The 27,881-nt window shown below is 43.9% G+C and overlaps 1 protein-coding gene across 3 annotated transcripts in view; it reads left to right on the top strand.

Annotated features, from left to right (window-relative positions):
• The first annotated feature begins 708 nt into the window (after positions 1 to 708).
• The window catches only part of LOC136620511 (class I histocompatibility antigen, F10 alpha chain-like), a 58,095-nt gene continuing 30,922 nt past the window's right edge, over positions 709 to 27,881 (top strand). For 2 of the 3 annotated variants that reach the window (XM_066595327.1, XM_066595326.1), the window contains exons 1-3: positions 711 to 843; positions 24,689 to 24,949; positions 26,148 to 26,426. In XM_066595327.1, the coding sequence (XP_066451424.1) occupies positions 786 to 843; positions 24,689 to 24,949; positions 26,148 to 26,426 (598 nt within the window). In that variant the 5' untranslated portion in view covers positions 711 to 785. Of the gene's footprint in view, positions 844 to 24,688; positions 24,950 to 26,147; positions 26,427 to 27,881 lie in introns of all 3 variants that reach the window. The other variant, XM_066595324.1, reaches the window with a different exon arrangement.

Below are 27,881 nucleotides of genomic sequence, written 5' to 3'. Positions count from 1 at the left end.
CGGTGACATCTCCTCCTACGGCCGCTGCTCTCTGTACAGGACATTACATGGATGTCAGCGGTGATTATACAGTAAATGGCGTCTCCAGCGATGAATATATCTCCGTGGTGACGGCGGTGTCCGTCCGGCTCTGGTCACACCGCTGTCAGGCTTCTGTCCTCACAGATACGTCACATTCATCATCATTCCCCTTTATCATCGGTCAGATATCGCTTGTTGTCGCCGGATGGAACCGCGGAGCTCGCCGCGCCATTCTGTCCTCCACAGAGCAATGAGAAGCTGATGAGGAGAGCGACACAATGGTGGACAGAGGCGTTATTATTACACATCACCATGGTGATCACAGCGGACCCCACAGACCCAGCAGACCTCCCTGCCCGGCTTACTCCTCATTATCAGCTCCTCACACCTCACAGACCCAGCAGACCTCCCTGCCCGGCTTACTCCTCATTATCAGCTCCTCACACCCCACAGACCCAGCAGACCTCCCTGCCCGGCTTACTCCTCATTATCAGCTCCTCACACTTCTCTAGAAATCTCCATTATTTCTGGTAAATCCCAACATCTTACTTTCACTTTCTCCGCCGTCTAACCTCTCCGGCCTCACTCTGCCCGGCAACTGATGACCAGCCGCAGATTTATTTTACTATTGGTGGAGAGGATACCTTCCGTCCAATCAGAGTTGAGCTCCGCCTCCAGTCTGCGGAGTCACTGACTGACGGCTCCAGGTGTTTGTAGGAGAAGTTCTTTATGTTCCCGTCACTCGGGGTCTCCAATGTATCAGGATGAGGAAGATGTTCCCCCTCATTGTGCTTCTCCTTCACTTATCTACAGTGTATTCTGGTGAGTATGGAGGAGATCAGTTATTATATCACTTATCTGCGGTGTATTCTGGTGAGTATGGAGGAGGATCATTTCTTATATCACTTATCTGCAGTGTATTCTGGGTAGTATGGTGGAGGATGAGTTATTATATCACTTATCTGCAGTGTATTCTGGTGAGTATGGAGGGGGATCAGTTATTATATCACTTATCTGCAGTGTATTCTGGTGAGTATGGAGGGGGATCAGTTATTATATCACTTATCTGCAGTGTATTCTGGTGAGTATGGAGGGGGTCAGTTATTATATTACTTATCTGCAGTGTATTCTGGTGAGTATGGAGGGGGGTCAGTTATATCACTTATCTGCAGTGTATTCTGGGGAGTATGGAGGGGATCAGTTATTATATCACTTATCTGTGGTGTATTCTGGTGAGTATGGAGGGGGATCAGTTATTATATCACTTATCTGCGGTGCATTCTGGTGAGTATGGAGAGGGATCAGTTATTATATCACTTATCTGCAGTGTATTCTGGTGAGTATGGAGGGGGTCAATTATTATATTACTTATCTGCAGTGCATTCTGGTGAGTATGGAGGGGGGTCAGTTATATCACTTATCTGCAGTGTATTCTGGGGAGTATGGAGGGGATCAGTTATTATATCACTTATCTGCAATGTATTCTGGGGAGTATGGAGGGGATCAGTTATTATATCACTTATCTGTGGTGTATTCTGGTGAATATGGAGGGGGGCAGTTATTATATCACTTATTTGCAGTGTATTCTGGTGAGTATGGAGGGGGCAGTTACTATATCACTTATCTGCGGTGTATTCTGGTGAGTATGGAGGGGATCAGTTATTATATCACATATCTGCAGTGTATTCTGGTGAGTATGAAGGGGATCAGTTAATATATCACTTATCTACAGTGTATTCTGGGGAGTATAGAGGGGGATCAGTTATTATATCACTTATCTGCTGTGTATTCTGGGGAGTATGGAGGGGATCAGTTATTATATCACTTATCTGTAGTGTATTCTGGGGAGTATGGAGGGGGTCAGTTATTATATCACTTATCTGCAGTGTATTCTGGTTAGTATGGAGGGGGTCAGTTATTATATCACTTATCTGCAGTGTATTCTGGTGAGTATGGAGGGGGTCAGTTATTATATCACTTATCTGCAGTGTATTCTGGTGAGTATGGAGTGGGATTCCGTTATTATATCACTTATCTGCCGTGTATTCTGGTCAGTATAGAGAGGGGATCAGTTATTATATCACTTATCTACAGTGTATTCTGGGGAGTATGGAGGGGGATCAGTTATTATATCACTTATCTGCTGTGTATTGTGGGGAGTATGGAGGGGATCAGTTATTATATCACTTATCTGTAGTGTATTCTGGGTAGTATGGAGGGGGTCAGTTATTATATCACTTATCTACAGTGTATTCTGGTGAGTATGGAGGGGATCAGTTATTATATCACTTATCTGCAGTGTATTCTGGTGAGTATGGAGGGGATCAGTTATTATATCACTTATCTGCCGTGTATTCTGGTCAGTATGGAGAGGGGATCAGTTATTATATCACTTATCTACAGTGTATTCTGGGGAGTATGGAGGGGGATCAGTTATTATATCACTTATCTGCAGTGTATTCTGGGGAGTATGGAGGGGATCAGTTATTATATCACTTATCTGTAGTGTATTCTGGTGAGTATGGAGGGGGTCAGTTATTATATCACTTATCTGCAGTGTATTCTGGTGAGTATGGAGGGGGATCAGTTATTATATCTCTTATCTGCAGTGTATTCTGGTGAGTATGGAGGGGGTCAGTTATTATATTACTTATCTGCAGTGTATTCTGGTGAGTATGGAGGGGGGTCAGTTATATCACTTATCTGCAGTGTATTCTGGGGAGTATGGAGGGGATCAGTTATTATATCACTTATCTGTGGTGTATTCTGGTGAGTATGGAGGGGATCAGTTATTATATCACTTATCTGCAGTGTATTCTGGGTAGTATGGTGGAGGATGAGTTATTATATCACTTATCTGCAGTGTATTCTGGTGAGTATGGAGGGGGATCAGTTATTATATCACTTATCTGCAGTGTATTCTGGTGAGTATGGAGGGGGATCAGTTATTATATCACTTATCTGCAGTGTATTCTGGTGAGTATGGAGGGGGATCAGTTATTATATCACTTATCTGCAGTGTATTCTGGTGAGTATGGAGGGGGATCAGTTATTATATCACTTATCTGCAGTGTATTCAGGGGCGTATGGAGGGGGATCAGTTATTATATCACTTATCTGCAGTGTATTCTGGTGAGTATGGAGGGGGATCAGTTATTATATCACTTATCTGCAGTGTATTCTGGTGAGTATGGAGGGGGTCAGTTATTATATTACTTATCTGCAGTGTATTCTGGTGAGTATGGAGGGGGGTCAGTTATATCACTTATCTGCAGTGTATTCTGGGGAGTATGGAGGGGATCAGTTATTATATCACTTATCTGTGGTGTATTCTGGTGAGTATGGAGGGGATCAGTTATTATATCACTTATCTGCGGTGTATTCTGGTGAGTATGGAGAGGGATCAGTTATTATATCACTTATCTGCAGTGTATTCTGGTGAGTATGGAGGGGGTCAATTATTATATTACTTATCTGCAGTGTATTCTGGTGAGTATGGAGGGGGGTCAGTTATATCACTTATCTGCAGTGTATTCTGGGGAGTATGGAGGGGATCAGTTATTATATCACTTATCTGCAGTGTATTCTGGGGAGTATGGAGGGGATCAGTTATTATATCACTTATCTGTGGTGTATTCTGGTGAATATGGAGGGGGGCAGTTATTATATCACTTATTTGCAGTGTATTCTGGTGAGTATGGAGGTGGTAGTTACTATATCACTTATCTGCGGTGTATTCTGGTGAGTATGGAGGGGATCAGTTATTATATCACATATCTGTAGTGTATTCTGGTGAGTATGAAGGGGATCAGTTAATATATCACTTATCTACAGTGTATTCTGGGGAGTATGGAGGGGGATCAGTTATTATATCACTTATCTGCTGTGTATTCTGGGGAGTATGGAGGGGATCAGTTATTATATCACTTATCTGTAGTGTATTCTGGGGAGTATGGAGGGGGTCAGTTATTATATCACTTATCTGCAGTGTATTCTGGTTAGTATGGAGGGGGTCAGTTATTATATCACTTATCTGCAGTGTATTCTGGTGAGTATGGAGGGGGTCAGTTATTATATCACTTATCTGCAGTGTATTCTGGTGAGTATGGAGTGGGAATCCGTTATTATATCACTTATCTGCCGTGTATTCTGGTCAGTATGGAGAGGGGATCAGTTATTATATCACTTATCTACAGTGTATTCTGGGGAGTATGGAGGGGGATCAGTTATTATATCACTTATCTGCAGTGTATTGTGGGGAGTATGGAGGGGATCAGTTATTATATCACTTATCTGCAGTGTATTCTGGTGAGTATGGAGGGGGTCAGTTATTATATCACTTATCTGCAGTGTATTCTGGTGAGTATGGAGGGGTCAGTTATTATATCACTTATCTGCAGTGTATTCTGGTGAGTATGGAGGGGATCAGTTATTATATCACTTATCTGCCGTGTATTCTGGTCAGTATGGAGAGGGGATCAGTTATTATATCACTTATCTACAGTGTATTCTGGGGAGTATGGAGGGGGATCAGTTATTATATCACTTATCTGCAGTGTATTCTGGGGAGTATGGAGGGGATCAGTTATTATATCACTTATCTGTAGTGTATTCTGGGGAGTATGGAGGGGGTCAGTTATTATATCACTTATCTGCAGTGTATTCTGGTGAGTATGGAGGGGGATCAGTTATTATATCACTTATCTGCAGTGTATTCTGGTGAGTATGGAGGGGGTCAGTTATTATATTACTTATCTGCAGTGTATTCTGGTGAGTATGGAGGGGGGTCAGTTATATCACTTATCTGCAGTGTATTCTGGGGAGTATGGAGGGGATCAGTTATTATATCAATTATCTGTGGTGTATTCTGGTGAGTATGGAGGGGATCAGTTATTATATCACTTATCTGCGGTGTATTCTGGTGAGTATGGAGGGGGTCAGTTATTATATTACTTATCTGCAGTGTATTCTGGTGAGTATGAAGGGGATCAGTTATTATATCACTTATCTACAGTGTATTCTGGGGAGTATGGAGGGGGATCAGTTATTATATCACTTATCTGCAGTGTATTCTGGGGAGTATGGAGGGGATCAGTTATTATATCACTTATCTGTAGTGTATTCTGGGGAGTATGGAGGGGGTCAGTTATTATATCACTTATCTGCAGTGTATTCTGGTGAGTATGGAGGGGGTCAGTTATTATATCACTTATCTGCAGTGTATTCTGGTGAGTATGGAGGGGGTCAGTTATTATATCACTTATCTGCAGTGTATTCTGGTGAGTATGGAGTGGGAATCCGTTATTATATCACTTATCTGCCGTGTATTCTGGTCAGTATGGAGAGGGGATCAGTTATTATATCACTTATCTACAGTGTATTCTGGGGAGTATGGAGGGGGATCAGTTATTATATCACTTATCTGCAGTGTATTGTGGGGAGTATGGAGGGGATCAGTTATATCACTTATCTGCAGTGTATTCTGGGTAGTATGGAGGGGGTCAGTTATTATATCACTTATCTACAGTGTATTCTGGTGAGTATGGAGGGGGGCAGTTATTATATCACTTATTTGCAGTGTATTCTGGTGAGTATGGAGGGGGCAGTTACTATATCACTTATCTGCGGTGTATTCTGGTGAGTATGGAGGGGATCAGTTATTATATCACATATCTGCAGTGTATTCTGGGGAGTATGGAGGGGGATCAGTTATTATATCACTTATCTGCAGTGTATTCTGGTTAGTATGGAAGGGATCAGTTATTATATCACTTATCTGTAGTGTATTCTGGGGAGTATGGAGGGGGTCAGTTATTATATCACTTATCTGCATTGTATTCTGGTGAGTATGGAGTGGGAATCCGTTATTATATCACTTATCTGCCGTGTATTCTGGTCAGTATGGAGAGGGGATCAGTTATTATATCACTTATCTACAGTGTATTCTGGGGAGTATGGAGGGGGATCAGTTATTATATCACTTATCTGCAGTGTATTGTGGGGAGTATGGAGGGGATCAGTTATTATATCACTTATCTGTAGTGTATTCTGGGTTGTATGGAGGGGGTCAGTTATTATATCACTTATCTACAGTGTATTCTGGTGAGTATGGAGGGGATCAGTTATATCACTTATCTGCAGTGTATTCTGGTGAGTATGGAGGGGATCAGTTATTATATCACTTATCTGCAGTGTATTCTGGTGAGTATGGAGGGGGATCAGTTATTATATCACTTATCTGCAGTGTATTCTGGGTTATATGGAGGAGGATCAGTTATTATGTCACTTATCTGCAGTGTATTTTGGGGAGTATAGAGAGGATCAGTTATATCACTTATCTGAGGTGTATTCTGGGTAGTATGGAGGGGATCAGTTATTATATCACTTATCTGAGGTGTATTCTGGTGAGTATGGAGGGGATCAGTTATTATATCACTTATCTGAGGTGTATTCTGGGTAGTATGGAGGGGATCAGTTAAATCACTTATCTGCAGTGTATTCTGGTGAGTATGGAGGGGGGTCAGTTATTATATCACTTATCTGCGGTGTATTCTGGTGAGTATGGAGGGGATCAGTTATTATATAACTTATCTGCGGTGTATTCTGGTGAGTATGGAGAGGGATCAGTTATTATATCACTTATCTGCAGTGTATTCTGGTGAGTATGGAGGGGGTCAATTATTATATTACTTATCTGCAGTGTATTCTGGTGAGTATGGAGGGGGGTCAGTTATATCACTTATCTGCAGTGTATTCTGGGGAGTATGGAGGGGATCAGTTATTATATCACTTATCTGCAGTGTATTCTGGGGAGTATGGAGGGGATCAGTTATTATATCACTTATCTGTGGTGTATTCTGGTGAATATGGAGGGGGGCAGTTATTATATCACTTATTTGCAGTGTATTCTGGTGAGTATGGAGGAGGTAGTTACTATATCACTTATCTGCGGTGTATTCTGGTGAGTATGGAGGGGATCAGTTATTATATCACATATCTGTAGTGTATTCTGGTGAGTATGAAGGGGATCAGTTAATATATCACTTATCTACAGTGTATTCTGGGGAGTATGGAGGGGGATCAGTTATTATATCACTTATCTGCTGTGTATTCTGGGGAGTATGGAGGGGATCAGTTATTATATCACTTATCTGTAGTGTATTCTGGGGAGTATGGAGGGGGTCAGTTATTATATCACTTATCTGCAGTGTATTCTGGTTAGTATGGAGGGGGTCAGTTATTATATCACTTATCTGCAGTGTATTCTGGTGAGTATGGAGGGGGTCAGTTATTATATCACTTATCTGCAGTGTATTCTGGTGAGTATGGAGTGGGAATCCGTTATTATATCACTTATCTGCCGTGTATTCTGGTCAGTATGGAGAGGGGATCAGTTATTATATCACTTATCTACAGTGTATTCTGGGGAGTATGGAGGGGGATCAGTTATTATATCACTTATCTGCAGTGTATTCTGGTGAGTATGGAGGGGATCAGTTATTACATCACTTATCTGCCGTGTATTCTGGTCAGTATGGAGAGGGGATCAGTTATTATATCACTTATCTGCAGTGTATTCTGGGGAGTATGGAGGGGATCAGTTATTATATCACTTATCTGTAGTGTATTCTGGGGAGTATGGAGGGGGTCAGTTATTATATCACTTATTTGCAGTGTATTCTGGTGAGTATGGAGGGGGATCAGTTATTATATCTCTTATCTGCAGTGTATTCTGGTGAGTATGGAGGGGGCAGTTACTATATCACTTATCTGCGGTGTATTCTGGTGAGTATGGAGGGGATCAGTTATTATATCACATATCTGCAGTGTATTCTGGTGAGTATGAAGGGGATCAGTTAATATATCACTTATCTACAGTGTATTCTGGGGAGTATGGAGGGGGATCAGTTATTATATCACTTATCTGCTGTGTATTCTGGGGAGTATGGAGGGGATCAGTTATTATATCACTTATCTGTAGTGTATTCTGGGGAGTATGGAGGGGGTCAGTTATTATATCACTTATCTGCTGTGTATTCTGGTTAGTATGGAGGGGGTCAGTTATTATATCACTTATCTGCAGTGTATTCTGGTGAGTATGGAGGGGGTCAGTTATTATATCACTTATCTGCAGTGTATTCTGGTGAGTATGGAGTTGGAATCCGTTATTATATCACTTATCTGCCGTGTATTCTGGTCAGTATGGAGAGGGGATCAGTTATTATATCACTTATCTACAGTGTATTCTGGGGAGTATGGAGGGGGATCAGTTATTATATCACTTATCTGCAGTGTATTGTGGGGAGTATGGAGGGGATCAGTTATTATATCACTTATCTGCAGTGTATTCTGGTGAGTATGGAGGGGGTCAGTTATTATATCACTTATCTGCAGTGTATTCTGGTGAGTATGGAGGGGTCAGTTATTATATCACTTATCTGCAGTGTATTCTGGTGAGTATGGAGGGGATCAGTTATTATATCACTTATCTGCCGTGTATTCTGGTCAGTATGGAGAGGGGATCAGTTATTATATCACTTATCTACAGTGTATTCTGGGGAGTATGGAGGGGGATCAGTTATTATATCACTTATCTGCAGTGTATTCTGGGGAGTATGGAGGGGATCAGTTATTATATCACTTATCTGTAGTGTATTCTGGGGAGTATGGAGGGGGTCAGTTATTATATCACTTATCTGCAGTGTATTCTGGTGAGTATGGAGGGGGATCAGTTATTATATCACTTATCTGCAGTGTATTCTGGTGAGTATGGAGGGGGTCAGTTATTATATTACTTATCTGCAGTGTATTCTGGTGAGTATGGAGGGGGGTCAGTTATATCACTTATCTGCAGTGTATTCTGGGGAGTATGGAGGGGATCAGTTATTATATCAATTATCTGTGGTGTATTCTGGTGAGTATGGAGGGGATCAGTTATTATATCACTTATCTGCGGTGTATTCTGGTGAGTATGGAGGGGGTCAGTTATTATATTACTTATCTGCAGTGTATTCTGGTGAGTATGAAGGGGATCAGTTATTATATCACTTATCTACAGTGTATTCTGGGGAGTATGGAGGGGGATCAGTTATTATATCACTTATCTGCAGTGTATTCTGGGGAGTATGGAGGGGATCAGTTATTATATCACTTATCTGTAGTGTATTCTGGGGAGTATGGAGGGGGTCAGTTATTATATCACTTATCTGCAGTGTATTCTGGTGAGTATGGAGGGGGTCAGTTATTATATCACTTATCTGCAGTGTATTCTGGTGAGTATGGAGGGGGTCAGTTATTATATCACTTATCTGCAGTGTATTCTGGTGAGTATGGAGTGGGAATCCGTTATTATATCACTTATCTGCCGTGTATTCTGGTCAGTATGGAGAGGGGATCAGTTATTATATCACTTATCTACAGTGTATTCTGGGGAGTATGGAGGGGGATCAGTTATTATATCACTTATCTGCAGTGTATTGTGGGGAGTATGGAGGGGATCAGTTATATCACTTATCTGCAGTGTATTCTGGGTAGTATGGAGGGGGTCAGTTATTATATCACTTATCTACAGTGTATTCTGGTGAGTATGGAGGGGGGCAGTTATTATATCACTTATTTGCAGTGTATTCTGGTGAGTATGGAGGGGGCAGTTACTATATCACTTATCTGCGGTGTATTCTGGTGAGTATGGAGGGGATCAGTTATTATATCACATATCTGCAGTGTATTCTGGGGAGTATGGAGGGGGATCAGTTATTATATCACTTATCTGCAGTGTATTCTGGTTAGTATGGAAGGGATCAGTTATTATATCACTTATCTGTAGTGTATTCTGGGGAGTATGGAGGGGGTCAGTTATTATATCACTTATCTGCATTGTATTCTGGTGAGTATGGAGTGGGAATCCGTTATTATATCACTTATCTGCCGTGTATTCTGGTCAGTATGGAGAGGGGATCAGTTATTATATCACTTATCTGCCGTGTATTCTGGTCAGTATGGAGAGGGGATCAGTTATTATATCACTTATCTACAGTGTATTCTGGGGAGTATGGAGGGGATCAGTTATTATATCACTTATCTGTAGTGTATTCTGGGTTGTATGGAGGGGGTCAGTTATTATATCACTTATCTACAGTGTATTCTGGTGAGTATGGAGGGGATCAGTTATATCACTTATCTGCAGTGTATTCTGGTGAGTATGGAGGGGATCAGTTATTATATCACTTATCTGCAGTGTATTCTGGTGAGTATGGAGGGGGATCAGTTATTATATCACTTATCTGCAGTGTATTCTGGGTTATATGGAGGAGGATCAGTTATTATGTCACTTATCTGCAGTGTATTTTGGGGAGTATAGAGAGGATCAGTTATATCACTTATCTGAGGTGTATTCTGGGTAGTATGGAGGGGATCAGTTATTATATCACTTATCTGAGGTGTATTCTGGTGAGTATGGAGGGGATCAGTTATTATATCACTTATCTGAGGTGTATTCTGGGTAGTATGGAGGGGATCAGTTAAATCACTTATCTGCAGTGTATTCTGGTGAGTATGGAGGGGGGTCAGTTATTATATCACTTATCTGCGGTGTATTCTGGTGAGTGTAGGGGAGGATCAGTTATTATATCACTTATCTGCAGTGTATTCTGGGTAGCATGGAAGGGATCAGTTATTATATCACTTATCTGTGGTGTATTCTGGTGAGTATAGAGGAGGATCAGTTATTATATCACTTATCTGCAGTGTATTCTGGGTAGTATGGAGGGGGATCAGTTATGATATCACTTATCTGCAGTGTATTCTGGTGAGTATGGAGGGGATCAGTTATTATATCACTTATCTGCAGTGTATTCTGGTGAGTATGGAGGGGATCAGTTATTATATCACTTATCTGTGGTGTATTCTGGGAAGTATGGAGGGGATCAGTTATTATATCTCTTATCTGTGGTGTATTCTGGGTAGTATGGAGGGGGATCAGTTATTATATCAGTAACCTGCAGTGCATTCTGGTTAGTATGGAGGAGGATCAGTTATTATATCAGTTATCTGCAGTGTATTCTGGTGAGTATAGAGGGGGGATTAGTTATTATATCACTTATCTGCAGTGTATTCTGGGTTATATGGAGGAGGATCAGTTATTATATCACTTATCTGCAGTGTATTCTGGGGAGTATAGAGGGGATCAGTTATATGACTTATCTGAGGTGTATTCTGGGTTATATGGAGGAGGATCAGTTATTTTATCACTTATCTGCAGTGTATTCTGGGTAGTATGGAGGAGGATCAGTTATTATATCAGTTATCTGCAGTGCATTCTGGTGAGTATGGAGGGGATTAGTTATTATATCACTCATCTGCAGTGTATTCTGGGAAGTATGGAGGGGATCAGTTATTATATCACTTATCTGTGGTGTATTCTGGGAAGTATGGAGGGGATCAGTTATTATATCTCTTATCTGTGGTGTATTCTGGGTAGTATGGAGGGGGATCAGTTATTATATCAGTAACCTGCAGTGCATTCTGGTTAGTATGGAGGAGGATCAGTTATTATATCAGTTATCTGCAGTGCATTCTGGTGAGTATGGCGGGGATCAGTTATTATTAGAGATGAGCGAACGTACTCGGATAAGCACTACTCGTCCGAGTAATGTGCTTTATCCGAGTACCGCTGTGCTCGTCCTGAAAGATTCGGGGCGCTCCGCTGCTGACAGGTGAGTCGCAGCGGGGAGCGGGACAGAGCGGGCGGGAGAGAAGGAGAGAAAGATCTCCCCTCCGTTCCTCCCGGCTCTCCCCTGCAGCTCCCCGTTCCGCAGCGCGTCCCGAATCTTTCAGGACGAGTACAGCGGTACTCGGATAAAGCACATTACTCGGACGAGTAGTGCTTATCCGAGTACGTTCGCTCATCTCTAGTTATTATATCACTTATCTACAGTATATTCTGGTCAGTATGGGGGGGATCAGTTATTATATCACTCATCTGCAGTGTATTCTGGGTAGTATGGAGGGGATCAGTTATTATATCACTCATCTGCAGTGTATTCTGGGTAGTATGGAGGGGATCAGTTATTATATCACTTATCTGCAGTGCATTCTGGTGAGTACGGAGGGGTTGAGATATTTACATGCTGTACATACATACATGACAGAGACCCTGTCACCTACACGCTTTACATACAAACATGACCGAGACCCTGTCACCTACACATTGCACATACATACATGACCGAGACCCTGTAACCTACATGCTCTACATACATACATGACCAAGACAATACCCACTACATACAAACATTACCGTGACCATGTGAGCGAGACCCTGTAACCTACACGCTGTACATAAATACATGACTGATTCCCTGTTCCCTACATGCTGTACATACATACACACATGACCGAGACCATGTAACCTACACGCTGTACATACATACTTGACCCAGATCCTGTCCCCTACACGCTGTACATACATAAATGACCAAGACCCTGTAACCTACACGCTGTACATACATACATGACCGAGACCATGTAACCTACACGCTGTACATACATACATGACCCAGACCCTGTCCCCTACACGCTGTACATATGTACATACATAAATGACCAAGACCCTGTAACCTACACGCTGTACATACATACATGACCGAGACCATGTAACCTACACGCTGTACATACATACAGGAGCAAGACCCTGTACTCTACATGCTGTACATACATACATAACCGAGACCCTGCCACCTACACGCTGTACGTACATACATGACCGAGACCATGTCCCCTACATACTGTACATACATACATGACCGAGACCCTGTAGCCTACATACTGTACATACATACAGGACCGAGACCCTGTCACCTACACATTGCACATACATACATGACCGAGACCCTGTAACCTACATGCTGTACATACATACATGACCAAGACTATACCCACTACATACTGTACATACAAACATTACCGTGACCATGTGAGCGAGACCCTGTAACCTACACGCTGTACATAAATACATGACTGAGTCCCTGTTCCCTACATGCTGTACATACATACACACATGACCGAGACCATGTAACCTACACGCTGTACATACATACTTGACCCAGACCCTGTCCCCTACACGCTGTACATACATAAATGACCAAGACCCTGTAACCTACACGCTGTACATACATACATGACCGAGACCATGTAACCTACACGCTGTACATACATACATGACCCAGACCCTGTCCCCTACACGCTGTACATATGTACATACATAAATGACCAAGACCCTGTAACCTACACGCTGTACATACATACATGACCGAGACCATGTAACCTACACACTGTACATACATACAGGAGCAAGACCCTGTTCTCTACATGCTGTACATACATACATAACCGAGACCCTGCCACCTACACGCTGTACGTACATACATGACCGAGACCATGTCCCCTACATACTGTACATACATACATGACCGAGACCCTGTAGCCTACATACTGTACATACATACAGGACCGAGACTCTGTAACCTACACGCTGTACATACATCACCAAGACCCTGTAACCTACATGCTGTACATACATACATGACCGAGACCCTGTCACCTACATGCTGTACATACACACATGACCGAGACCCTATAACCTACACGCTGTACTGTGATAGACATGATGATTATTTTGTATAAAATGTCTATCGATTTGTATAACGTAAATGTATTTTGCTGTTGTAATGACTTTTAGCTCAGGAGTTTAAAGGACACACACACAATCTAATCATGGTATTTGCTAGACAATGGATGTCTGATCTAATGTTAGCTAAATACTTAGGAAGTACATAGGAGTTGCACAAGAGACCTCTAAGAGTTAAGGGCTATAGTGTTATGTGTATATCCTGTGTTCAATACTGAGTGTTTACCTAGCCCCCTTCCACTCCCATCCTGAAGCTAGTTAAACAATGATTCATCACTACACGGTGCTGACTTCAGCTAGGACAAAAGTCCATACTACCTCAGCACTTGGAAGGGGGTGGGCAGAGAGGTGGGGGATTCTATACGATCCGACAAATGAGAATCTTATATGTTACTGATGTAATCTGTTGCACGCCCATTGAAGGGCGGTTGTCATGTGTTATAATAAAAAGCCTGAGCCTCTACACATTGTAGAGACTCTCCCGGTTTTAGACCAGCATTTGTGTCTGATTCTGGTCGACGATGTGTGCACACGATATAATTCGGAAGCGGCAAAATACCCCAAAGCCTGCTGGAGAAATCATAATCCAGATCAGTGGAGTCCCTGGGTGAGCGAGTGGATCTGTGAGGTCACAGCCTGGAACGTACAGAGATCGGCAGATGGCACGCAGAACTCAGGGGCCCGAAAATCTACAGAACACGGTAAGATTGCTTTATGTAAATCTACCGATGTGAGCTGGGTTCTGACTGCTTTTCTGCCTGTTCCTGATCCAGACTGGACCTTCACTGAAAGACAGGTAATAACTCTAGTTCGGTCCACTCGGAAAAATCACCATGTTACCTGTCTAGGGGTATTTTGTATGCTGTTGTGTCTGAGACGGTTAAACACTGTGTATACAAGACCAAGAGATAAATTCTGTGAGGGTTAATGTGTCAGGAGGGCGGACTCGGCTGTTTAAGTCTGAGGGAACACGCCAGTGACACGTGCTCCTAGGTAAAACTACTGTGAGGTTAGGAAGATTTATGATACGTATACTTACCTTTATGATTGAGCGTGTTATGTTCTCATATGTGGAAAGGTATAGCCGTGCTTTGTGACGGCTGGCTCCAGAAACTCTTGGTCATTGAAAATAATCGTCAGTCTCTGTGTATAGCTAAATGTCCTGTCTAGATCGTGTACAAGGAGTGCTCTTGGGGATTACTAGTATACGGTGGGCTGTTATAAAGGTAGATGAGATATATACCTTGAGCCGTTGTGGGTATTCTCCAGTAATCCCGTCTGTTTGGTACTATAGAAAGAATGTGCAGTGTTTATTGTTGGGGGGAGGGCTGCTGATAAGAGTGAACTGAAAGTTTTTTCCAATTAACCCTTTCTGTTTACTTTGTCGTTCCCTGTGTTTTGTAGAATTAATGTGCATTGTAATCTGAGTGGGAAAGAGAGGTTATATTGGAAGGATTTGGAGAAAGCAGATTTTACAAGAGGAACACTATTGTGTCCAGAAACTTCGAATAGGCTAGAATAAGCAGGTAGCATAGAGTTGAGCAAAGTGAGCAAGGACAAAGGTCATAGAGCTTGTGATTTGGTTGCTGATGGGAAAGGACCAGGAAAAGTTGCAGAAAGAAATGTCAGGTCATGGACAGATAAGATAGGCTGTAGAAAGTTTTCAGAAGATGAGCAGGAAGCCTACCAGAAAGAAAGGTGTTTTTAGATTGCTAGGAGGAGGTATAATGTAGTTAAGAGATTGAAGAGGGGAAAGCATGTAGGGGGGTATGTGTATTGCTAATGAACAATGTAATGTCTTTGTGTTGACTACAGCCCCTCCCTGTAATGGCGGCCATGCTTGCAATGTTTACAATCCAACATAGTGTGACTCTGCAGTAAATGAAGTGAGGCCTGCCCCCACCCTGAAGTTACTTCCCCCCCCATGTGCTCACTTTCAGGGTGTGTGATGTTACTTCCGGTCCCTCCCCATCCGGGACAGGACCTGGCCCCGCCCCTTCCTCCTCCAGCGGCCATTTTGCCTCACCTGGGAGTGCTGCTGCCCCTGGCCCCGCCCGTTCCTCCGGCAGCCATTTTGCCTCACCTGGGAGATCTGTAGCCCCGCCCCTTTCTGCCTCTGGCGGCCATTTTGCTGCATTTGGGAGGCCTATATTCCCCAATGCCACTGTATCCAGTGCTAACATCATGATTGTCTGAAGTAAGGTTTTGTTTGACCAGACTTTGTTACACTCCAAGATGTGGCCACTTTGGATGTGTGATAAGTTCAGGGAAACAAACCTTTGTGGAGATGCAGCTTGGGACATAGTAGATGACTAAGCTGGTTTATAGTGCATGGAAGATTGGAGTTGATGCATGGGGGGCAGAGACCAGGAATACATGACAGGGGACGCTCTCTCATGTTCCCAGGGGCTCTGTTTTCCACTGCCCGCTTCTCCAATGGATGTTCAGACAGATGATGTTACGGAAGGCTCCTACAGATGGAATAATTTCCCTATAGTCACCCAGCAAACTTTTTCACGCAATTTGATGAAGTAATTTTACTTTTTATGTGAAGAAAGAGGGACTGAATTGCCTAGAGTAGGATGTTAATTCATCCGTATTCTTTAGTTTTTTCCTTAAGTCTTTTGTATATTCTAGTGTCAGTCTACACTGCAGCTATAATTATATTCCGACAGGAGAGTGAAAGTTAAACGCTGGACTTTCCCTGAAATACTATTACACTGGGTGACGTAAAATCTGACTTGTGTTGCGCCCCCTTGTGTTAAAAAATGCTAACTGCGACCTGAAAAAAAAAAAAATCTAAAGGATATTTTCGCTCAGACTTCGCTGCATACAATGTCACCTTGACCTACAAAGTGCTTGTTTTTGTGCCTCTTGGTTTACTAGTTTGAACGCAATGACTCTTTTTCCATTGAGTATTCCGGTTCAAAAGGGGGGAGGCAGAGGTGATCTGGGCCATAGATGATCTAGGTGTTGTAGATCAGCGATTGGGTTTGAAAAAAAATAAATAAATGGAATAAGATAACAAGATTCCGAGCCATGTGAAATAGAACATCAGCACGATTATTTAGTACTAATTCGGTAAGAAACTGCAGGTATGCAAACAGTTACCAGAACCCCTGTTGATAATGCATATGTTGAGCTTTTTGCAGATGGTATCAGGGTGAGGATTGATGACTCCACATCGGATATGCAGTGGTCACACAACAAGATGTCCTAGAAGCAGGAGCTCTGCCTCCGCATGTCTCAGTACAAGAAGCGGAATTGAAGGCCCTCACTGAGGCGAGTAGAGTGGCGAGAGGTAAGACCGGCAACCCTTTACACTGACTCCTGGTATGCATTTGGCACAGCTCATGATTACGGCCCAATATGGAAGGCCAGACAGTTTTTTTACCTTAGCAGGACAACCAATTGAGAATGGTGCAGCTGTACAGAGTCGCATGGAGGCCCTACTTCTACCTGACAAAGTTGAGAGTTCGCACCGATTCCTACACTGGAGAGGCGAGAGACGACACCCTCGCTGACAGCACAGCAAAGGCAGCGGCCCTCAAGCCGTGGAAGAAAGAAGAAAAGATACTGACAGCATGAGTCAGTGGTAAAAATTTTGGACATTGATAAAAATTTGGACTTTGATATGCTAAAGACTTTTACAGTTACAAGTCAGCAAGGAAGAAAAGAATAAATGGACTAATATGGGAGCAGCAGAAACAGGACAGCGTGTGGTGAACGGTCAACAGCACTTGCCCACCACAGTTCCTGTATCCCATGATGGCCCAGCTGATGGACGCAAAGACCCACCTAGTAAAGCAGCACTGACGACGACGCTTGAAAGAGGTTGGGCGACTTCTGGGTTCTCTGTAGCTGCTGCATCATTTGTCCAGTTTAGCATGATCTATGCCATAGGTGAGTCAGGGCAGAAGTAAATTTGCCACATCACACTTGCCGGGACCACTCTACCCATTTCAGGGATTGCAAATTGACTACGTTCAGCTCCCACTTGTTGGGAAGTATGACTACGTGCTTGTTGTTGTTGATGTCTTTGCAGGTTGGAGGCCGACCCTGTTACCAAGGTAAACAAGTAGGTAACCGCAAAGAAGCTCATGAACGAGGTAAACTGTGAATATGGGGTACCAGAAGTGATTCAGAGTCAGACAGAGGTATAAACTTCGCAGGTGAATGTAACATGTCATGTCTGCTCTGGGTGTATCCCAGGCCTTTTACATACTGTACCACCTTTAGAGTAGTGGCAAGGTGGAGAGACGTAGTGGCACGCTAAAAAGTAAGATACTTAAAAATGACGCCACTTTGGAAAGACTGTCATCCAATAGCCTTATACAGTGTTAGATATGAACCCAGGGGGATCATGCATTATCTCCCTACGAGATTGTTTGGGCTAGCCCCAAGGCTAGGTTGTTACTATCCTCAGTAGTTACAATTACAATCTGATGTGTTGACTGAGTATGTGATTTCCGTTGTTAAAGAACTAACCAAAGCCTATGCACAGGTGTTCTCTTCCAGACTCAGAGGCAGACACTGGGACACATATCTTGCAGCCTGGGGATTGGGTGTGCGTCAAGAAGTTCCTCAGGAAGCACCCTCCTGAGCCCTGATTTGATGGCCCCTACCAGGTGCTTCTGACTACTGCCACAGCTGTGAAACTAGCCGAAAGACTTACATGGATCCATGCTTCATACTGTAAGAAAGCTTCAGATCCGGGAGACCAGTCTTAGTTGTGCCAAAGACATTACTCTGGTTAGGGCTAGTGAGAGAGGAGGGTGGCAACTGGAATCCTTAGTCGGAAGAATATGGGGGTATGGTTACCTTCTAGTATAACTCGTCCAATGCTCAAGTAGCCGCATATTCCTTCGACTATTGTATTGTAGTCCCGTGTCTAGGCGCAAGATCCCACCGCAGGCCAGATTTAGCTCCGTCCAGCTGGTTATATGACTTATATACCCGGGGAATACAATATGTTCGCGCCACTAATAACGTCTGGGGAGAAGACTGCCATTATTGGGGATTAGTGGGATGGAACGCAGGAACAGACTAGTCCTATAAACCGCGAAGTGCCTTAAATAAGAAAGATAGGAGCGGGAAATCCCTAATTAGTCGTATAACCCTCCTTGAGAATAATAAGGACAGCAGGTATTGGAAGGCTGAACTTAGTATGTTGCTTGGTTTTAATGCGGTTTTTACATTAACCATGGGAGATCCAAGCCCGGGGGACGGGGAGACTTATAGTCTGGGGGCATACCGGTACGGGAGGACAGATCCCTTAGGGAAGTTTAAAACAAGGGATATGGTAGATGCAGCCGAATGGAAGCCTTCACTTAGTCCCGTGCCCATAATTAACCCCCTCCGCCGTAAGATAAAGACCTTGACGAACATGATGATCATAGCCAACCCTACCTTTTGAGGACACCTTGACAGTAGCGACTGGCTACTCTAACCAGAATCTCTGGTTGGAGTTGATGAGGTACAATGCTAACAGGAGCAACAAGTCTAACTGTTGCGTGTGCGGTAGTGCCCGACTACACTCGGGGATGGTCCCCCTAAATCTCCCTGTAGATGCTTAGTCTCTTCACGAACATTTCCGCTAATTACACTGTCCGTGAGAAATGGAAGAAGGAATACTCTATAACTACTTAAGTGTTTTGCACCGGAGAGAGTATTACTGACTACCCTGGAAACTACACCTGCCAGGCAATTAAGGCAGGGTAGAGGGAGATTTTTGGGGAACTCACCAATATTTCCCTTGTTTAAAAAAGATGAAGAGCCAGTTCCGATAATGCCAACCACATACGCTACCAAAGAAAAGGAGAAATGTACTAGTACTGTGCCTGCCCCGATCTCCTAAGATGGATTGTCAGTGGAATTCCCATTTGCCCAGGGATAGTGCAGAAGACCTTAGGTTCCGGCGAGGGCACACCCTGTGGGGTGTTAACTTGTACAGATAGAGGGTATGGATGCCCGGAAATGAGCCCAGGGAATCCATGGCCTCCCTCTGAGGTGAGGTAGGGATCCCCCCTCCTAGGAGTAGGGACTTACGGGCAGTGGGAAAACCCTGACGCAAGGGTGAGGCGACTTGGACGTGTTCACCATTAGGACTATCTCCAGGAGGGACATTGGTGTGGGTGAAGATTAGGGAGTCCCACGCCGTGCGTACCTGTGCACGCTACTAGTATTGTAACATTATGCTAGAGCGAGAAGAGAGACCCCTGGTGGTAGTTTTGATCTACACGTATACATTGACATCATAGGATAGCCAAGGGGGGTACCTGACGAGTTTTAAAAATTAGAGACCAAGTTAAAACTAGATTCGAGTCCATTTTCCTGGTCATTATGGTAAATAAACGTTGATTGGATTAATTATGTTTATTATGGTTAGCAGTGGTTTATAAATTATACTAGAGACGCCTTATAGGGACTAGTCGACCAATAGGACCTACCTCGACTATGACTTTTTCAAAATAGAATGACCTTAGATATGACTTTAGCTAAAAAGGGGAGTGTCTGTAAGATGATAGGGGAGACTTGTTGTACCTACATCCTAGACGACACGTGACCCGCGGGTGAAGACGCAGTTGTCATTAAGAAGCTGACCGCACTGACTAAAAAGAGCTAACTTTTGGGACCAGCACTCGCCATGGATGAGCGGGTGGTAAAGGATCCTGGCACAGACGGGCGTCACTGTTGTATGTGAACTGATGGTTACCTTTTCTGTTCTAGTCTGCTGTGTTATCCCCTGTGTCAGAGAGACCTGTGAAACTGATGCTGGAAAAGCCGCTCCCACCATGAGTTTGCTGGATGCATCCCCAGAAGGAGTGGACAAGTCCTACACACCCTTGAAGACCCTAAAACGAACCTTCAACGCGCTCCAGTTATAGGCTCATGCGCAGAAAACTGTGAAAATTAGATAGAGAATTAGAGGATAGACATTTTAAGGGGGGATTGTGATAGACATGATGATTATTTTGTATAAAATGTCTATCGATTTGTATAACGTAAATGTATTTTGCTGTTGTAATGACTTTTAGCTCAGGAGTTTAAAGGACACACACACAATCTAATCATGGTATTTGCTAGACAATGGATGTCTGATCTAATGTTAGCTAAATACATAGGAAGTACATAGGAGTTGCACAAGAGACCTCTAAGAGTTAAGGGCTATAGTGTTATGTGTATATCCTGTGTTCAATACTGAGTGTTTACCTAGCCCCCTTCCACTCCCATCCTGAAGCTAGTTAAACAATGATTCATCACTACACGGTGCTGACTTCAGCTAGGACAAAAGTCCATACTACCTCAGCACTTGGAAGGGGGTGGGCAGAGAGGTGGGGGATTCTATACGATCCGACAAATGAGAATCTTATATGTTACTGATGTAATCTGTTGCACGCCCATTGAAGGGCGGTTGTCATGTGTTATAATAAAAAGCCTGAGCCTCTACACATTGTAGAGACTCTCCCGGTTTTAGACCAGCATTTGTGTCTGATTCTGGTCGATGATGTGTGCACACGATATAATTCGGAAGCGGCAAAATACCCCAAAGCCTGCTGGAGAAATCATAATCCAGATCAGTACATACATACATGCTTTAGACCCTGTAACCTACACGCTGTACATACACACATGACCGAGACCCTATAACCTACACGCTGTACATACATACATGCTTTAGACCCTGTAACCTACACGCTGTACATACATACATGACCGAGACCCTGTAACCTACATGCTGTACATACATACATGACCAAGACCCTGTCACCTGCACGCTGAACATACATACATGACCGAGACCCTGTCACCTACATGCTGTACATGCATACATGACCAAGACCCTGTCACCTATACACTGTACATACATACATGACCGAGACCCTGTTACCTACACACTGTACATACATACATGACCGAGACCCTGTAACCTACACGCTTTACATACATACATGATCAAGACCTTGTCACCTATACACTGTACATACATACATGACCGAGACCCTGTTACCTACACACTGTACATACATACATGACTTCCCCTGCTTAAGGCATTTGATTGCCCAGTCTATATCCTCCTCCGTTATATTAGAATTAAGGGGTAGCTTGAGTTGGTAATAAAAGTCGGTGTTATGGGTCTCCAAGGGGGCTTGCGGGTCTTTGTATCGTTTCTGGTAGTATTGGTGAAAAACACTATAGATCTTATCAGGATCGGAGGTAAAGTGGCCGCGCCTAATTTGAATTTTATGAATTCATTTAACAAAGTGTAGTTAGGCTGCAATTCATATAATAAGAAGAGGGAGTCGGGAAACTAAAGGGTTAGGGCTGATGCCCGCGGACGGATTTTTGCCAGTACAGTTGAAAATGTGAAAAATTTTTTTTTTTCAAACTGTTTCCAATTTTGGCACTTTTAATAAATATACACAAATTCTATTGGACTTTTTTTTACCACCTAAATGAAGTACAACATGTGGCCAAAAAACAATGTCAGAATCACTGGGATATGCAAAACCTTTACGGAGTTATGCTATGTTAAGTGACACATGTCAGATTTCCAAAATTTGGCTTTGTCACTAAGGGGTTAATAATGGGTGATTGATAGTTTGTTATATAAATGCCACAAGTAGAGGTCCGTACTGCTCAGACCCCGGATGTAATAATCGCAGCATCGGCCGCTGTGTGAGCGGACACTGGGGTCCAGCTGCTGCAGAACATCCTGTTGATGAAGCAGGCAGAGGCTTCTTGTAAATCATTACAGTTTGATATAAAACTTTCAAAAGAGGTTCTGCAGCAGGTGCAGTGTGTACTAGACAGTAAATAACACCAGCTGCCTCAGAACCTCTTTGAAGAGCTATAAGGTGCTGTGGAGCGCACATTCTATCACATACAGAGCCCCCGTGTAGTTCTTCCTGGCAGCGCGGTGAGAGATGAGAACATAAAATGTACAACACGGAAAAAACCACATCATGTAACATCTGCTGCATCTCACATACATGACTGAGACCCTGTAACCAACACGCTGTACACACATACATGACCGAGAGCCTAACACCTACATGCTGTACATACATGACCGAGACCCTGTAACCTACACACTGTACATACATACATGACCGAGACCCTGTAACCTACACACTGTACACACATACATGACCGAGACCCTTTAACCTATACGCTGTACACACATACATGACCGAGACCCTGTAACCTACACGCTGTACACACATACATGACCGAGACCCTTTAACCTATACGCTGTACACACATACATGACCGAGACCCTGTAACCTACACGCTGTACACACATACATGACCGAGACCCTGTAACCTACACGCTGTACACACATACATGACCGAGACCCTGTAACCTACACGCTGTACATACATACATGACCGAGACCCTGTAACCTACACGCTGTACACACATACATGACCGAGACCCAGCCATCTACATGCTGTACATACATACATGATCGAGACCGTATGCCCTACACGCTGTACATACATACATGACCGAGACCCTGCCACCTACACGCTGTACATACATGACCGAGACCCTGTCACCTACATGCTGTACATACATACATGACCGAGACCGTCACCTACACGCTGTACATACATGCATGACCGAGAGCCGGTAACCTATACGCTGTACACACATACATGACCGAGACCCTGTCACCTACACGCTGTACATACATACATGACTGAGACCTTGTCACCTACACGCTGTACATACATGAGCGAGACCGTCACCTACACGCTGTACATACATTCATGACCGAGACCCTGTCAACTTCACGCTGTACATACATACATGATCGAGACCCGGTAACCTACATGCTGTACACACATACATGACCCTGTTACCTACACGCTGTACATACATACCTGACCGAGACCGTCACCTACACGCTGTACATACATACCTGACCGAGACCCTGTCAACTACACGCTGCACATACATACATGACCGAGACCCTGTAACCTACACGCTGACAATACATACATGACCGAGACCATGTCACCTACACGCTGTACATACATACATGACCGAGACCCTGTCACCTACACGCTGTACATACATACATGACCGAGATCCTGTAACTTACACGCTGTACATACATAACCGAGACCCTGTAACCTACATGCTGTACATACATACATGACCAAGACCCTGTCACCTACACACTGTACATACATACATGACCGAGACCCTGTCACCTACATGCTGTACATACATACATAACCGAGACCCTGTAACCTACATGCTGTACATACATACATGACCAAGACCCTGTCACCTATACATTGTACATACATGCATGACCGTGACCCTGTCACCTAGACGCTGTACATACATGACCGAGACCCTGTGACCTACATGCTGTACATACATACATGACCGAGACCCTGTGACCTACATGCTGTACATACATACAGGACCGAGACCCTGTTACCTACACGCTGTACATACATACATGACTGAGAGCCTGTCACCTACACGATGTACATACATACATGACAGAGACCTTGTAAACTACACGCTGTACATACATACATGACTGAGACCTTGTAACCTACATGCTGTGCATACATACATGACCAAGACCTTGTAACCTACACACTGTACATACATACAAGACCGAGACCCTGTAACCTACACGCTGTACATACATACATGACTGAGACCCTGTCACCTATACATATATACATGATAACGCTTCTGGTGATAGTATATGGCGGCTTCACATCAGTGTAAGCACCGTGTATTTTCGTTGTAAAAGAAGTGCTTTCACCTGTGTTTTTGCACATATTACCGTACGTTTTGCGCTCGCTGCGTGATTTTACATGTACGCTGGACACAGCCGCGCCCGGATGCAAATGACTATTTAGGAACCTGGTATTCTCTGCATATGGTGCGCGAACACGTCCGTGTGACTCCGCCCCATGTGATATGTAACACTCTGTATCCCTTAGACAGTCACTTTCTGCGCTACTATCACACGACGGTCTCAGCTCCGGGGTTCGGGATACCTGAGTTCTCTTCATCTGGATATGTGGATGATCAGGAGATTGTGAATTATAACTCAGTCAGCCGGAGGATGTTACCGCGAGCGGAGTGGATGAAGAAAGTGGAACCCGAATACTGGGAGGACGAGACACAGATTGGTAAAGGAAATGAGGCTGCATACAGACATGATATGAGGACACTGATGGAGCGCTTCAACCAGACCGGAGGTGAGAGACATATATACTAGTATACACCCGGCTGTATATACACACTGTATATAGATTCATATACACATTATATACACGGTATACTCTCTGCTCACTAATACACACAAAAATCCAGAGTTCCAGAAAAAAATATCATTCATGTGAATACATTCACAGTGACTAATGAGTCCTCTCACTGTACGAGGTCTGTCCATATCGCACCCCCGGACCCGTTGTGGTGGTCTCACAGGGGCGTAATTTTCACAGTGGAATTTTTTAAAATGTAAAAGTGTATTTGTGTCGGAAAATACCCCCCACACCGTTCTCTGCTTGTATTGTGGATTTTGCGCTGTTTTTAGGCCCCGCCCACACTGGTGTTGTCAGGTACATTTCTTGCATGCGAAAAACGCACACAAAGTGTAAACGACGCATTTTATAGGAAACATTCGCATTATTACATCGTATGTGTGATATATGTTAGAATACGCTATAAATGAGCAGCGTCCGTATTTACTGCAATCCTCATAAAATGTCAGGAAAGTTCTGGAACTAAATACAGAAAAACTGAAATCCCAGATAAACGCGCCGCGAGACGAGCGGAAACTAAACCCATTGCTGCAACGTAAACAACAAGTTGTATCAGTTATTATCCGCTGTATTTGGGGACAGAACGCGGCGCTTCAATCCCACAAACATAAGAAACGCAGTATTATGCTCCTCCTCAGACTACAAGGAGCCGGTGAGGCAGTTATATAATAATGTACAGAGAAGTACAAATATGGGGGGCATTAACCCCTTCCTCCCCCCGTTTCTCTTCTGAGCTCTTCATTACATCTATCAGTTATAGGGAACATGACGGTTACCTGCCCAGGTGCCATATGTGGGCGGAGCCATCCACCATTACGCGGACTGTCAGTCACATGACTAGGGATGATGTAGCGGTACATACGGTGTACAGCCCACTGAACTACAACCGGTAGCTGGCGGGCATGCTGGGAACTGTAGTTCACACACAAGTGTTCACACCCGGCTGTTAATAAGCCGTGTTATAGACTGTATATAGTACATGTGAAGGACACGTATAACATCACATGAGTGACCTGTGTATATAATATGTACAGTATGTGTCATACACTTGTATATTATATGTCACACACACACACTGCACATATGACCGGTACATTACATACGTGTTCTGTATAACATGTTCTGTCTGCAGGTTTCCATTCCATCCAGTTGATGTCCGGCTGTGAGCTGGATGATGACGGCAGCATCAGAGGATATGAGCAGCACAGATATGATGGAGGAGAGTTCATAGCACTGGACACACAGACCTGGACATACACGGCCACCATGAGCCAGGCGCTGATCACCACACAGAGATGGAACAGTCCGGAAGTACGAGCGGGGGAGGGAGAGAGGAATTATCTGGAGAATATCTGTATATACTGGCTGAAGAAATATGTGGAGAACGGGAGAGAAGAGCTGGAGAGGAGAGGTGAGGCTCATCATCATGTCATATGTGTGTGTGTGTGTGTGTGATGTATGTGTATGATGTATATGTGTGATGTGTGTGTGATGTATATATGTGTGTGATGTATATATGTGTGTGATGTGTGATATATATGTGTATGTGTGGCGCTCCGGCCATCATACGTCTCTGTACATGGTGGGTTTTCAGCTTCGGTACAGTCACAGACCTTTTCCTTCCCACCTTCCTAGACCCATAACTTGTATTCCTCGGTGGACGCCGCCGTACGAGGACTTTGTTTTAGCGAGATGATTATTATTTTTTCCGTAAAGGGGTTTTCCATGAAAATACTATTGCTGCGTTCTCCTAGGATAGGCCATCAATAGTTGATCGTCCGAGGCCCTGCGCTCCGGCACCCGCTGACAGCGCTGGTATACACTGGGGTCGGAGCGGAAGCCACTGATCTGACCCCTGTGTAGTGGCCGGCACTTGTAACTGCAGGCTGGGGGCTACATCTGCAAGTACAAGTGCTGCCCACTATACGGGTTGGAGCAGTGGCTTCGGGCCGCACACCTCTTCATGTATTAGGGGCTTCCCAGCACCTCCAGGCACCTTCTCAGAAATGTTCGCCAGGTCCGACCCGCTGTACGTTTCTGGCATCATTTACTACAGTGTCTAGCGTAACTTACACCTAAATCTGTTGGGCCAGAGCACACCCCTCCCCCCCCCCCCCCCCCGACCAGCACCACCCACTTTTTTTTCCCACAAGTGGCTAGGCCCGCACGGACGCTAAAACGTTGCGCATTTTTGCATACATTTTCCACTTGCACAAATATTTACTGGGTTTTTAATGTCTTTCTGTCATTATAAATGCCCCCCAATGAACTTTAGATTATTCCTCCTGTGTAACATCGTCCTGTTTCTGCACCGCTGATCTCCGGATAAGCCGCTCGTCCTCTCTATGTGATAATGTGTATTATGATATGAGGCTCTTTTCTGCCTCTTGTGGCTTAGATACGGAGCTGCAGCGTGATTTATATATTAGCTTAGTATTTATTATATAGCGATATTACAGTCCGGACCCCCCTCTCCCCACAATCAGTACAGATTACAGCCTGACTCTATCATTGCGCCATCTGGTGGTGCCGTATGATATATTCCGCTATTCTACTTTTGGTAGTAACAGAACCACCTCCATGCTCTCTTTACAGTAACTGATGTAGGCATAAGACCGGGACACATTCTGACTTTTCTTCTGTCCTAGGCAAAAAGGTGAAATGACGCCCCACTACGGCGGCCATCTTTTTCACCAAAATACCTGTTACCATTCTTATATTCCGACGCTGTACTCTAAGGCCCCTTGTATTAAAGTGCCAGCTGCCTCCTGTATTGTGTCACCAGTTCACTTTGTAGTGAGTCGCGAGCAACAGACGCCCCTCATATTGGGGCCCTAGCTGCTGACACTTTCATACAAATGCACAG

The sequence above is a fragment of the Eleutherodactylus coqui genome, chromosome 3, assembly GCF_035609145.1.
Source record: "Eleutherodactylus coqui strain aEleCoq1 chromosome 3, aEleCoq1.hap1, whole genome shotgun sequence".
Classification (NCBI taxonomy): Eukaryota; Metazoa; Chordata; class Amphibia; order Anura; family Eleutherodactylidae; genus Eleutherodactylus; species Eleutherodactylus coqui.
The sequence above is the reverse complement of the archived record's forward strand: the minus strand, read 5'-3'. Positions and strand labels throughout refer to the sequence as shown.